General features: G+C 42.4%; 1 protein-coding gene across 4 annotated transcripts in view; it reads left to right on the plus strand.

Moving 5' to 3' along the window:
• MAP2 (microtubule associated protein 2) overlaps positions 1 to 14,194 on the plus strand; it is a 258,280-nt gene that overhangs the window by 228,405 nt on the left and 15,681 nt on the right. For 3 of the 4 annotated variants that reach the window (XM_040441562.1, XM_040441559.1, XM_040441561.1), the window contains 4 exons: positions 2,215 to 2,270; positions 8,699 to 8,837; positions 9,992 to 10,335; positions 13,268 to 13,360. In XM_040441562.1, coding sequence (XP_040297496.1) covers positions 2,215 to 2,270; positions 8,699 to 8,837; positions 9,992 to 10,335; positions 13,268 to 13,360 — 632 coding nt within the window. The remainder of the gene's footprint in view (positions 1 to 2,214; positions 2,271 to 8,698; positions 8,838 to 9,991; positions 10,336 to 13,267; positions 13,361 to 14,194) is intronic. The other variant, XM_040441560.1, reaches the window with a different exon arrangement.

The raw sequence follows: 14,194 nt of genomic DNA on the forward strand, positions 1-14,194 counted from the left end.
TTATTTCTCCTGTCATAAGAATTTTGTCTATTTTGGATGATAGTATACATTTTCAAATATTCTATATAAGTAGAATTTCCAGTTTCCATTTAGATTTATTGGATCTAATATCTATAAACTATATAAACTGGTGGGGCTGTGCAGGGCTGGGACAAGGTCCACCACCAACAGAGGCTGAGCTGCCCAAGTGCGCCCCCCCCCCCCCCCAACTTGTGGAGTCTTTACTAAATACTTACTGTTGTAATCACACATAAATATGCACAGTTTAATGTACAAGCAAATTACAGGGAAGGCAGCTGTGGGGGGTGGGGGATGATGATTGATAACATACATATCTAAATGGCTGGGGGGGGGTTGAGGGCTTGACTTGAGTCATCTACTGATCAGAGCATTAGAATTGCAGGAATAAATAACATCTAAATGTCTGGTGGGGTAGATGGGGTGGTAGGACAAGGGCTGATGGGGGAAGGGGGGCTGGCGCGGCAGCAGCAGCGACGTGGTCAGTGGCCTGCCTGCCGCCCAGAGGCTGGTGAGCTGGCCTGCGCCCTGAGGCTGGAGCCTCCCCAGCCTCTGTGTCGGCCCGGCCCTGGGGCTGTGTAATCCAGTGTCTTATTGTTGCTTATGAACATTCTGGAGTTCATTCAGGAAACCAGGTTGGCAGAAGGCTGAATCACTCATAACTATAAGTCTCCATTCACATGTCCGCAAAATAGGTCCGCATCCGTTCCGCAATTTTGCGGAACGGGTGCGGACCCATTCATTCTCTATGGGGACGGAATGGATGCAGACAGCACACAGTGTGCTGTCCGCATCCGCATTTGCGGAGCGCGGCCCCCGATCTTTGTGTCCGCAGCTCCGCAAAAAGATAGAGCATGTCCTATTCTTGTCCGCAGCTGCGGACAAGAATAGGCATTTCTATAGGGGTGCCGGGCGGGTGTGTTGCGGACCCGCAATTTGCGAGTCCGCAACACACCACGGACGTGTGAATGGAGCCTAAGATGTTAACAATTTACATCTCATTGAAATTGTGCGCTAAGAGTTCAAATGCTAAGTTCAGTTATTACGCGATCAGTAGCTACTCTTCTCTGCATGAGAAAATGAGCAAAGGATTAACAACTGACAATCTACAGGTGACCGTCAACTACGGGCTTAGGTCAGCTGAAGGCACTGATTTCAGCAGGACCAAATGTTCCACTGGCATTCATTTGGTCTACATAGTGCCAAAAAAGATTGGGCATGTTGAATTTGAACATACCTGATCCTTTATTGTCAAAGGAGATAAACTGTCACCACAGGTTTCAGTATTGAAAACACATGCATGCTCGGATGAACTAAGCGCGCATGAGTATGAACAGTTTTTTTAGGTATGGCATGCGGTCAACATCTATTAGAAATGTATGGCCACCTGAAGAAGTCTTCACAGTTTCAGATAACATGCAAGGTGTAGATATTGTAGATGCTGGTAGGGTTGGCTAGCTGGCTGAACACAGTCTGGCTTGTGTTTTTCATCTAGCTTGTGGCTATAGTAACATTGTGTATTTAGTGGAGCTACGCTTCCTGAGTTACCACTGAGTAAGTAGAACCTGTTGACTAGTCTTCATTGTTATGTCACCACTGTGACATCAAACTTTTTAACCACAATCATTCCAGGCAGTTGTGAGCTGTACTTTTCCTGGACAGGCCATATACATTTAAGGGTTGTAGTTGTGATTTGAGAAGATTAGTTTCTATTACTATTTCAGTGAACACCCAGCCGTAAACAGATTCAGTGATGATCAAAGTTTACCGTTTAAATAATCAAGGGGGTTTTTTCACTGGTGAGTGTCAAAAACATAAAACAGATCTTTTTACAGAACATGCAGAAACATGAAGACTAAGGCCATGTACCCCGAATATTAATCTTCTCCTTTCTGTAGGTTATACACTACTATACTAACTGAGTTTCACTAGCAATGTGTACGCTAGTTCCTGTTGTTTACACTCTTTCTTACTTAAATATGGAAATTATTACATGTAAACTATGCAGTATGTAAGGTGCCATAGTCAAAGCTATGCTAAAATCAGTGGTAGCATGTGCAGCTATTGATAACATGGACATTACAAGTAAACAAAATGATCTATCCAGGTCTCTTCCTGGTGGTTCCATGATATTTGAATATATCTCTTTAACCATTAAGTTTTTCTTTTCCTCTTTTCCTGTGCTGGTGCCAACAGGGGGTGATTCCCAACAAACTCCTAGTGCTCTTCGGCAGTCCAAGGACAGAATTACTGTGAGTAAAACATTTTCACTTTGTGCTTGTATGATTCTGTATTAGAGACAGGATTTAATATTGCTAGAATATGATGAATATTAATAAATATACTCTCATATACAAAAAAGGAGTTGCTGGAATCTAATGAAACTTTATGTGTGAAACTAATGATAATATATGTAAGTCGTTACAACATTAGAGTGAAAGGATAACTTTATTGGAGAAAACTGTACAACTGAAAGGACGCTCTAGTACCCTGTTGGGCCGCCTCTTGCTTGAAGATCTGGCACGAAAGCACGAAATCTTGCGCGGCCCGAGATGACATCATCATACCAGCCGGCATGGTGACGTCATATACGTCACCATGCATGGAATTTCGTGCGAGATCTTCAAGCAACAAATTGATTAGGCAAGTATGATTTTTTTAGTTTTTTTATACTATTTCAGGTTAAATCGATTGGTTACTACGAAGCACTAGGAAATTCTGCTTCGCAGCAAATCGAAATTTATCCTGAAAATTTGCTCAACGCTATATGTGATGGCTTCCCAAATCATCACACCCGCAGTTGGGGCAGTGTGTTGTTCCACAGCAAAGGCAGGATTTAAGCGCTAACCACAAGGTCTCCCTACTTGAACCCAACTGTGACATGAAAAGTATGGAGCAACACATATGGAATTAAGTAGTTAGCAAAAAAGTGTAAAACAGACCAGAATATGTTTTATATTTTAGATTCTTCAAAGTAGCTCCTTTTGCTTTGGTGTCCTCTTTGCACACTGTTGGCATTCTCTCAATCAGCTTTATGGGCTTGTCTCCTGGAATGGTTTTCCAATGGTCTTAAAAGACTTCCCATTGGTGCAAAGCACTTGTTGGCTGATTTTGCTTCACTCTGTAGTCCAGTTTATCCCAAACCAGCTCAATTGGGTTAAGATCTGGTGATCTTGGGGGCTGTGTCATCTGACACAGAACTCTATCACTCTCTTTCTTGCTGAAAAAGCCCTTACACAGCCTGGATGAGTGTTTGGGGTTATTGTCCTGTTGAAAAACAAATGATGGTCCCACTAAGTGCAAACCAGATGGGATGGCATGTCGCTGCAAAATGTTGTGATAGCCATGCTGGTTAAGTGTGCCTTGAATTTTGAATAAATCACCAACAGTATCATCTTCAAAGCACCCCCAAACCATCACAACTTCTCCTCTATGCTTCACAGTGGGAACCACACATGTAGAAACCATCCCCTCACCTTTTCTGCATCTCACAAAGACATGGAGGTTGGATCAAAAAATCTCAAATTTTGACTCATCAGCCCAAAATACAGATTTTCACTGGTCTAATGTTCATTCCTTGTGTTTCTTGGTCCACGCTATTCTCTTCTTGTTCTACTTGTTCCTCAGTAGTGGCTTCTTTGCAGCAAAAGGCCTGATTCTCGGAATCTCTTCTTAACAGTTAATGTTAAACGTGTCTGGTACTTGATCTCTCTAAAGCCTTTATGGAGGCTCTAAATTGAGTTGCTATTAATTTGTGGTTTCTGAGGCTGTTAACTAATGAACTTATCCTCTGCAACAGAGGTAACTCTTGGTCTTCTTTTCTTGGGGCGGTCCGCATGAGAGCAGTTTCATTATAGTGCTTAAAGGTGGATTTAGACGGGCAGATTATCAAGAACAAACGTTCCTGCGAACGTTTTTTCCCAACAACCTGCAAATGTAAAGGAGCCGCTGATCAGCCAATGAACCAGCGAAAATCGAGTTCATTGGGTAAGCCTATCATTCATGCAGGCACATAAATAATGGTTTCTGGGCAGCAAACAATGCATCTGTATTAGTATGAGCAATCGCAATAGCAACCGCTCGTATTCATACTGTGGAGATGATCGCTGCATGTAAATGCAGCTCTTCACCCCCACTGAACGAGCAGCCGACTGTTGGGAAGCCATTCTATCCCGACAATCGGCTTCTCTTCGCCACGTGTAAATGCATCTTAATGGTTTTCATTAGGGAGGAGCGAATCAACTTCGGATGAAACATTCGAAGTCGATTCGCATAAAATTTCGTACCAATACTGTACGGAGCAGGAGCTCCATACAGTATAAAAATGTATTGGCTCAGATGAGCCGAAGTTATTGCTTTGCAAAGTTTTGCGAGACTTCTGGTAATAATTTCATAAATTAATTTGTACTGTTAAAAACATTTCCCGAACTCGGGTTCGGTTCCAAGTGGTACCTTGGAACCGAACCAGAGTTCGGAAAAAGTTTTTTTACAGTACAAATTAATTTATCAAGTTACTACCCAAAGTCTTGCGAGACTTCGTGAAGCAATAACTTCGGCTCATCTGAGCCAATACATTCTAATACTGTACAGAGCTCCTGCTCTGTACAGTACTGGCACGAAGTTTTATGCGAATTGACTTCGGATGTTTTCTGGATTGACTGACCATGTCTTAAAGAAACGACAGTGGAAACCGGGACTCATCCGTGAACAGAACACCTCTCCAACGTGCCAGACGCCATCGAATGTAAGCATTTGCCCACTCAAGTCGGTTACGACGACGTACTGCAGTCAGGTCCTGACCCTGATGAGGACGACGAACATGCAGATGAGCTTCCCAGATGGTTTCTGACAGTTTGTGCATAAATTCTTTGGTTCTGCAAACCGATTGTTGCTGCAGCTGTCCGGGTGGCTGGTCTCAGACGAACATGGAGGTGAACATGCTGGATGTGGAAGTCCTGGGCTGGTTTGGTTACATGTGGTCTGCGGTGGTGAGGCTGGTTGGATGTACTGCCAAATTCTCTGAAACGCCTTTGGAGATGGCTTATGGTAGAGAAATGAACATTCATTGCACAGGCAACAGCTCTGGTAGACATTCCTGCAGTCAGCATGCCAATTGCACGCTCCCTCAAACGTTGCGACATCTGTGGCATTGTGCTGTGTGATCAAACTGCACATTTCAGAGTGGCCTTTTATTGTGTCAGTCTAAGGCACACCTGTGCAATATTCATGCTGTCTCATCAGCACCTTGATATGCCACACCTGTGAGGTGGGATGAATTATCTCGGCAAAGGAGAAGTGCTCACTAACACAGATTTAGACAGATTTATGAACAATATTTGAGAGTAATGGGTCTTTTGTGTATGTAGAAAATGTTTCAGATCTTTGAGTTCAGCTCATGCAAAATGGGAGCAAAACCGAAAGTGCTGTGTTTATATTTTTGTTCAGTGTGTATATATTATAATAATTCACATGCACAGAATACCTCCATGATATGTATATAAATGGCCTCCACTCTCCTAAGTGTGTTATTTACAATTTCCATTCTAGGGTTAATTTCTCATCAAGTGAGAGGTACTTCAGATGTAGACAGCCTATACACTTATTATTTGGTGTTGATTAGCCATTGTTTTCATTGCAAAAAAAATGTGCACTACCCACTGAAGATGGACAAAGTTGGCACTGATAGATACAAGAGGGGTCTAAGGACGCTGACACATAGCGCAGTTGGGATGCAGTTGTAACACAGTTACTGCATCAACAAACATGCATTCACACTGTGTTTTTTTAATGCAGCCATCTGCATTAAACTGGCTAAAGGTCCCTTTACAGACGATACAGCAGCACACTGTCGGGAAGAAAGTGTTCCTACCTGACAGTCGCCTGGTTGCTGGTGGAGGAGTTTGTTGTATTTACATGCAGTGATCTCCTCCACAGTATGGGGAGGAGCAATCACTAATGCCATCGCTCCTACTTATACTGGCTCGTTTGTTGGCAGCAAATGCTGTTTGCCATCTACGGACTGGGAATTTAAAGTGGTCCTGGAAAAAATACTAAAAGTTGCACTGTTCTATAGTGGGGTCCAAATTGATGGATGGCAGGGCTAACACAAGTTGGCGGAGCAAGCAATACCATATTGTGGCAGATTATACCATCCCAACAGAGCCAAATACCACAGTCCATCACAAAATACTGCCCCAGCAGCACAAAATACATCCCCAAAAACTTCCACTGGCCAGCCGTGAGGAGGGCTCAGGTGGCCTTCTGGGCATCGGCCCACCGGGACATTTCCCTGTAAGGTCTATGGCCAATCCACCCCTGCTGTTTGCACAGCATGATCAGCTGCGGGCAAACGATAATTTTTGTGACCGCACAAATGATCTATTACCCGATGAACAAGCGAAACGCAGTAAACGGCAGTAAATTTACACCACCAGATAATCACTAACAAGAGTTTTTATGAACTCTTTTTAGCGGTTATCCGCAGGATTCTGGGCCCATGTAAAGAGCCCTTAAATTCTATAATTTCATTGTGAATGCATGTTTGTTGGCACAGTAGTTACATGAAATGAACTGCATACAGTTTTAAATTGCATTACAAGTGCGCTGTGTGCCAGCACCCATAGAATGGAATAAAAGGAACCATTGAAATACTGTGATTTCTGTATGTGTAAAGAGCAAAAATAAGGTCATGTTTTTGGATGTTTAATTTTGGACGTGCAGGGGAAATGAATGGCCTGACATGGTTGTGCCTGATAATACCAGTTGACTGAAAGTATTTGAAGATCAGGTGTTTAAAAAAGGGTTATCACCTTGAGACAGCCTCTTGTATGATTCATTTGGATTACAATTGCTGATAGATTAGAATATAGCAGAGAGATTGGCACATTAATAAAGGATTTTCTTTAGTCATCGTAGACAAACTATATGATAGTCATTTGATGGGAGGCAAGAGGCAACATATCACTCTTGTATATAGGTCTTCTTCTCTCTATGCCTGCTTCTGGATGATTGGTCTAGACTCTATTGACCCTTATAGGGAGAAGACTGTAATATAAATATTACTGGTTTATTCATCACCAAATCCAAAGATAAAATTTGCAGAAACACAGGCTGGTGAATGTGAAAAAAAAGAAAAAATTCACTTGCCTCATCATCTTTCAACGATTCTCTTGGCCAGGGGAGTTGCTAGTGTCTCAAAAGATCTGGGGCCCAAGCCCCAATTCATATGGCCCAATTCTCTAAGTCCACCCACCGCCCCCCCGCCCCCTCTCCCTGCAAGCACTAGCACTGAAGACATTTTACTGTACTTACTATACAGCAGCACATACCTCTCACATCCAGGGCCTCCCAGGTGACATGTCCTCTGATGTAGATCTTCTCTGTCGTCATCTTTTCCATTCGGTCCGGACAACTTCTTTCAGCCGCGCCTCGTCTCTCCTCACTTTTCTATCATTATCTCCCAACCTCAAGTCCCAGAAGTGTTATCCTTCAGCTCAGCTTCTTCCCCAGGACTTCGCTTCACTGCTGAGCACCATCCTCTTCTGCACTAGTCATATGATGGTGACATCATCGCAGGTCCATCTCAACCACTGCCTTTAGCACTGATCACATGACTGTGATGTCATCACAGGTCCTTCAGCTCCTGCAGTGCATTAGGTTCAATTGTATTGCCATCCTGAGGACAGCAATACACTCTTATCTATCAGGCTGGCAGTAAATTTGGGGCCTGGGACAAAACATCAGGGGCCCAGGCCCCGAATATTTTAACCTAGCAACGCCCCTGCTCTTGGCAATGTTTTTTGTTGCATTCCTCACTAGGAAATTGTAGAGCTGTAAAACATAAGAAAGATGAACCAACCAGCTAAATATTTTATTGCAATGAAATGTTAAATTATATTAAGTTAATGGGGATCTGTCAGCAGTTATGAGTAGTGTTGAGCGAATTTTTATTTAAACGAAGTGGACTTCAACTCGAATTTCAGGAAGAATTTGAATCGGCATAAAGCTGAATTTCCTTATGCTATGTGGTATCAAATCAATTTTCCCTGAAATAGCAATAAAAAAAATTGATTTGAAGATCCCGCGTGAAATCTCGTGCACGATGACGTCATCACGCACCGTGAGATTTCGCACTGGATCCTTAAGCAAGATGGCCACTGCTCCCTCTTCACGATCAAATGGATGAGGTAAGTACAATTATTATTTTTTTTATTGCAAACACTAAAATGCTTTAATATAGATCTTGGATGCCGCGATGAAGGCAGCATCTGAGGAGTTCAATGACAGGGGGCAGCGTAATTTGTCACAAAGCAATAAAAAAAAAAAATTCAGCTAAGCAGCCAAATTGAAATTTAGAGAACTTTGCACATCTCTAGTTATGAGTTCCCTGTATTTGTGAGGGAAGTGCTCCCCCCGCAGTGTATCAGCATGTACACACGCAGCCCGTCAATCAATGCTAACAGGTCTGCAGGAGGTAAGGAGGTAGGGGTGCTCCCCTCATACATACTGGAGACTCATAACTTTTTTGATAGCTGCCAGATGGCAGTGTTATTTTTCATGCTACCTGGATAAAACTGTCTTCACACAAAGCTGCTCTTGAGGAGGACAGCATTATATGGTCTTTTTTTAGGCAAACACATCTGTGATCTGTTAGGTTACCCTCATCTTTGCTCTTTTTTAGGATGGAGTGACCAAGAGCCCAGAGAAACGTTCCTCTCTGCCGAGACCTTCTTCAATCCACCCCACTAGAAAAATAATCCCTGTAGATAAGGAAGAGAACTCTTTGTCCACCAGCACATCCTCTGTGAGACGCACCACAAGTATGTCTATATCAATGCTGCCTTGTAAAACTTTACTGTATTGATGATTTCATCTCTATAAGTGATCTGGATGTTCTGGGAGGTTATTTATACCAATCTGTAAATTCCATGTATTCATAGTGGGGGAAACAATGGTTCAAACTGTATCTTCCCATGCATTGGTTTATAGTTTGGGACTGCACACAATAAAATAAAATTGAAAATAACATGGTCCCCTGACCAAATCTACCTGGATGTGGCATCAGATGTAATTGGCACTACTGAAACAGCCAAGCAGGTTCTGCTATGAGCCAGTTACGCTGTTTTTGTAGCTCTCAGTCACTTGTATGAAAGTTGCATAAAGAGTGGAACACAATCTGCTGTGCTGTTTTCGTAGTCCTAACTACCTCTGGCCGCTGCATCTTGGCCAGATGGAGTTGGCAGCCCTGCTCTAGAGATAGGTGCAAATTCCAGAGGTGGGAGCTGTGAATATGCCATACATGTCTGAGATAGGCATTGCTGTATTTTATATATTATTTAGCACAGTGTTATGGATAACAGGACAGAATGTGTTTATTCACATCAGTAATGAAAAGACACACTATATGGACAAATGTATTGGGACACCTACACATGACACGTAGAGATTAGACATCTCATTATAAAGTGGTTTCCCCCTCCTTTGCTACTAAAAAAACATTTGTGCGGTCAGACCCTGATGTTGGACAAAATGGGCCTGGCTCACAATCTCCATTCTAGTTCATTCCACAGTTGTTGAGGTCAGGTCTGTGTGTGGACAAGCCAAGTTCTTCCACACCAAAGTCGCCCAACCATGTCTTTATGGACCTTGCTTTGTGCACCGGAAGTGTAAAGTTGTCCAAAATGTCTTAGTATACTGAAGAATTAAGATTTCTCTTCAACAACACAAGCCCATAGCATTATCCCTCCTTCACCAAACTTTACAGTTGGCACACTACATCCAACACTATGTGCCTCAGCACTCGGCAAACTCGCTTTATAACTCTATGATTAAGAGATGCGTCAAAATACTTTTGTCCATATAGTCTATCCATCTATATATCAAACATTGTATGGTGGGGGTATTTGAATAATCCTTACATTCTCTTTGGATTATTTCATTCTTTCTTTACTATTGTGTCTTATTCATTATGTAGGATCTGAGCCAATTTGGAGTCGAACAGGAAAGAGTGGAACTTCTACACCTACTACACCTGGATCCACAGCTATTACCCCAGGAACACCACCAAGTTATGCTTCTCGAACACCTGGTACACCAGGAACACCAAGTTATTCACGTACACCCCGTACTCCAGGAACTCCAAGATCTGCCATGTATATAGCCTCTGACAAGAAAATTGCCATCCTACGAACACCTCCCAAGTCTCCTGCCACTCTAAAACAGCTGCGCCTTTTGAATCAACCCCTGCCTGACTTGAAGAATGTAAAGTCGAAGATTGGATCTACTGATAACATCAAGTATCAGCCTAAAGGTGGACAGGTAAGAGCACCCACAATAAAAAGATACACAAGGCTCTGTCTGGCCATCACAGATAGACGTGTTTGAATTCTATTTTCCTACACGTAGCAGATTATAACTTAAATGGGTTTTCTGGGAATAATTAGATTATAATTATTACCCGCAGTCCGCCTCCTCAGACAGAAAATTCATAATTACCTGCCTCTGCTGTGTCCATGTTCCGGTCCCTGGAGAGTTTACACCCGATACTGCATGGACATGGGCATATGCTCCGTTGTAGCCAGTAACTGGCTATAGTGGTTATGTGCCACTAGTATTAATGTACTTTAAAATTCCAAAGACACAATTATTTCACCTAAATTTGGCCATACACAGTAGATCTATGTGGGTTGATTACGATGAGGTCAGCCGATCATCTAATGTGTATGGAGCCTCTTAATTCTTCCCTAACAGCAGATCTCATAGAAGATAAGGATCCGGCAAGTTGGATTTCAACTGCCCAATCCTTTTGTTCTCGGGGAGATATGACAGCAGCTTGCTCCCTTCTCACCATTTACTAAATATGCATGTTCAGCCAAGCCAACCATGCATATGTATAGCAGTATCCGGGGAGATAGCTGTTGTACAAATGGGTGTTAAAGTCAATAGTTATCTCCTATAAATGGCTGGCTTTTTCTTAAAGTACAAAGACTTGATATGGGGCATCTCAATAATAAGGAAATGTTAAAGTGCAACTATCATTTTATAAAACTTTTGACATAAGTATTGATCAGTGAAGGTCTTGTTGCTGAAACCTCCTAATCTCTCAAATGAAGAGGCCGAAACTTTCAACCTGCTTTGCAAGGCTGTACGTGGAAAGCCGAGCACATGGTGGACAGGTCCTTAAAATGTTGAAGGGTCACAATGCTCACCTGAGTGCTTCTGCACCTTCATTTCTGCAGGTGTCTCAGCTCCTGACATGTCACTATCACATGCCAAAAGATTTGCAAAACAATAAGTATTCTTTTAAGTGTATGTTCATCATAAAACCTTGAGTGTCTTTGCAAATTCATTGCATTAATGGTCTTGCAATGTTCATGAGTTAAATAGTCACAGTTCTTCAGGTTGCTATTAGAAACCGTTAGCGAATATATTGACATGCACTCCCCTGGTTTACAGTGTCTGGTGTAAGAATTAAAGCGTTTCTCCAGAACAGACATTTGATAGGTCATTGATTTCAGGTCAGCAGTGGTCAGGCTACCCACACCCCTGCTGATCTGCTGTTTTGCAGTAGCTCGGGCACCGGAAACAAGTATTGCAACTACACAGCTCTGTCCACTGTGTAGTAGCCGCTGCTGGTTACAGCAGTACTGCTCCCATTCATGGGGTTCAGTCCTGGAGAACCCCTTTAAAGTGTATCTGTCAGGTCTTCTATGATATCCTATCTGCTCTCCACTTTTGTAAGGGTAATCAGTATTGCAGGAAACCACATTCCAAGACAGAACAGCTCTCCTTGTCAGGTCAGGTTCACACACTTTTATTTATGTCAGAATTCCCTTTGACTGGGTGAGTCATTAGGCCTAGCAGCACCCATTCCATAGTTACCGACAGAGTGAGCCACCATATTCCTTTAGCCAGGTTCACACACTATTTCCGCCTTTACATGTGTCAACGACCATAGGGTTGAGAAGATACTGCAGCAAACTGATGGCACTCACTCTTCAGTAACGTGACACCTGCATTGCAGCACATCTTGTAGAACAACCAATTAAGGGTAGTATTCTACCTATAGCCCACTGCCTCTAACAATTTGCCTGAGACTGAGCTGCTCCTTGGGGTGCTGCCTTTCTCTTTTTAATTTTCTTATCATGCTGGTGAATGTAAATATTAGACTTACCAGAATGAGATTGGCATTGAGCCTGCTGAGTTTAACTGCAGAATTGTAAATACAGCTCTGAGGTATAATACTGGGTGTAACTCTGGATCAGCACTGTACATACATATACATTATAATAACTTATGAAAGATATTTACAATTGTTCAGCTTTGTATGGCAATTTTTTAAGACTTGAGAAAAGGCATTTAAAAAATATGATAAACCTACAGTATATACGGTATACTGTACTCATAGACCACACAGAAAATACAGTGGAAAGCTCTGACAGAACCTCAAAATTCTCGTGGCTGAAGGTAAAATGGGTCCCATCTCCAACAGCGGGAGCTTTTCTGCAGCAGTAAACTGTAAATCACTTCATATTGTTTCCAGAAACCATACAATATGAAGAGTAAGTCCAGTGTATAAGCACACTGTGATCACTGACCAACAGTCTGATTACCACAGGGACCAGTACAGAATGTGACCTCCTCGACAGCACACTTTAGCTGACCAAGGGAGGTTTCATAAATGACTTTTTTATTTTGGGACGAAAAGCTGTCATTTTTGTTGCAGTTGTTCATGCAGTTTTTTCGGCCAAAGCTAAATATGGGTTCAAAAGGAAAAGAAAATATAAATGAAGGCTTCGGATAAAAATAAAAAAAAACTGCAGTGTTTTTTCCCCCAAAAGAGATATATCCAAGAGTTCTAGTCAAACTTGAGGGACATCCAATATATCTTTATATTGTAAACCAGCTATGTCAGTGATGGATAACCTCCGTCACTCCAGCTGTGGTGAAGCTACGTCTCCCAGCATGCTCCATTCATTTCTATGGCGTTCTGAGAACAGCCAAATAAGTGTACATCTTGGGAGTCGTAGTTTTATCACAGCTGGAGTGCCGGAGGTTAGCCATCACAGAGCTATGTAATATGCAGAGTTATTGGAGAACATAACTACCAATATCTGTACTTTACAGAAAACTTATGATGCAAACCAGTGGATTGATTCCTATGTTTAGGACCATCCTGTTGTAGCAGTAAGCGTTTTGCTGCTACACTATCTCATTAGAACATGCTCATTTTGCCTCCTGTTCCTTTTAGGTTAAAATATTAAATGAGAAGATTGATTTTAGTTTTGTTCCGTCTCGTTGCGGTTCCAAGGATAACATCACTCATAATGCTGGGGGAGGTCAAGTAAGTAAGGGCCTGCTTTACGATGGGATCTCCTCCAACACTTCCTTGGTGCTCCTTCTAATGATCCTTTAAGGCTTCCACCCTTTTTTACCACCTCAAACCTTTCAACACCTGTTCTGTCTTTTTTCTCTGTGTTCAATGTTCACTCCTATAGTTTGGCCACATGAGCATGTTATTAGGTAGAAGATAGTGTGGGTGCTAACCTTATACATATAACAGTATATGTAAAGCTGGCCATATACTTTAGATAGAAAGAGCATTCAACACTCATTCTCAACATTCTGAATGGCCACGAGGAGAAAGCCGCTGCTAGGCACTTCTAGTACTGGCTTATCTCCCTGAGAATAAAAGGAATGAGCATGTTGAAATCCAACTGTCAGATCCTTCTCTGTCAGGTGCCATTGGGGAAAGTCAGAAGGCCCCACAAACAAATTACATGGGTGGCCTATTCCACCCAAATTGACCAACTGCCTCCAAAACTCTCGTAGAGATGAATGGAGCCGCAGTGTGCATACCTAATCTGCTGCTCCATTCATTTTGAGGGGCCCTGAGGTGCACTGTTCTAGCGATCGTTGGGCGTCCCAGCGATAGGAATTGTCCTATCCAATAGTTATAACTTCTTACAAGCAGAAAACAAACCCCTTTAAAAGGGTAGTCCCATCTGGGCAATTCTTTCTTATATGATAGCCGCCCCAGTATTCACCTGATCGCCATGGGTCTGGCTGGTAAAATCTCCATTAATTAGACAATAACTTCAGAAAAAGGTTCAGGTGGTTACATATATCTTCGATATATAACCTAAGCCATGAATGGGAGACCATGGTTACACTGTAT

The sequence above is a fragment of the Bufo bufo genome, chromosome 7 (assembly GCF_905171765.1).
Source record: "Bufo bufo chromosome 7, aBufBuf1.1, whole genome shotgun sequence".
NCBI lineage: Eukaryota > Metazoa > Chordata > Amphibia > Anura > Bufonidae > Bufo > Bufo bufo.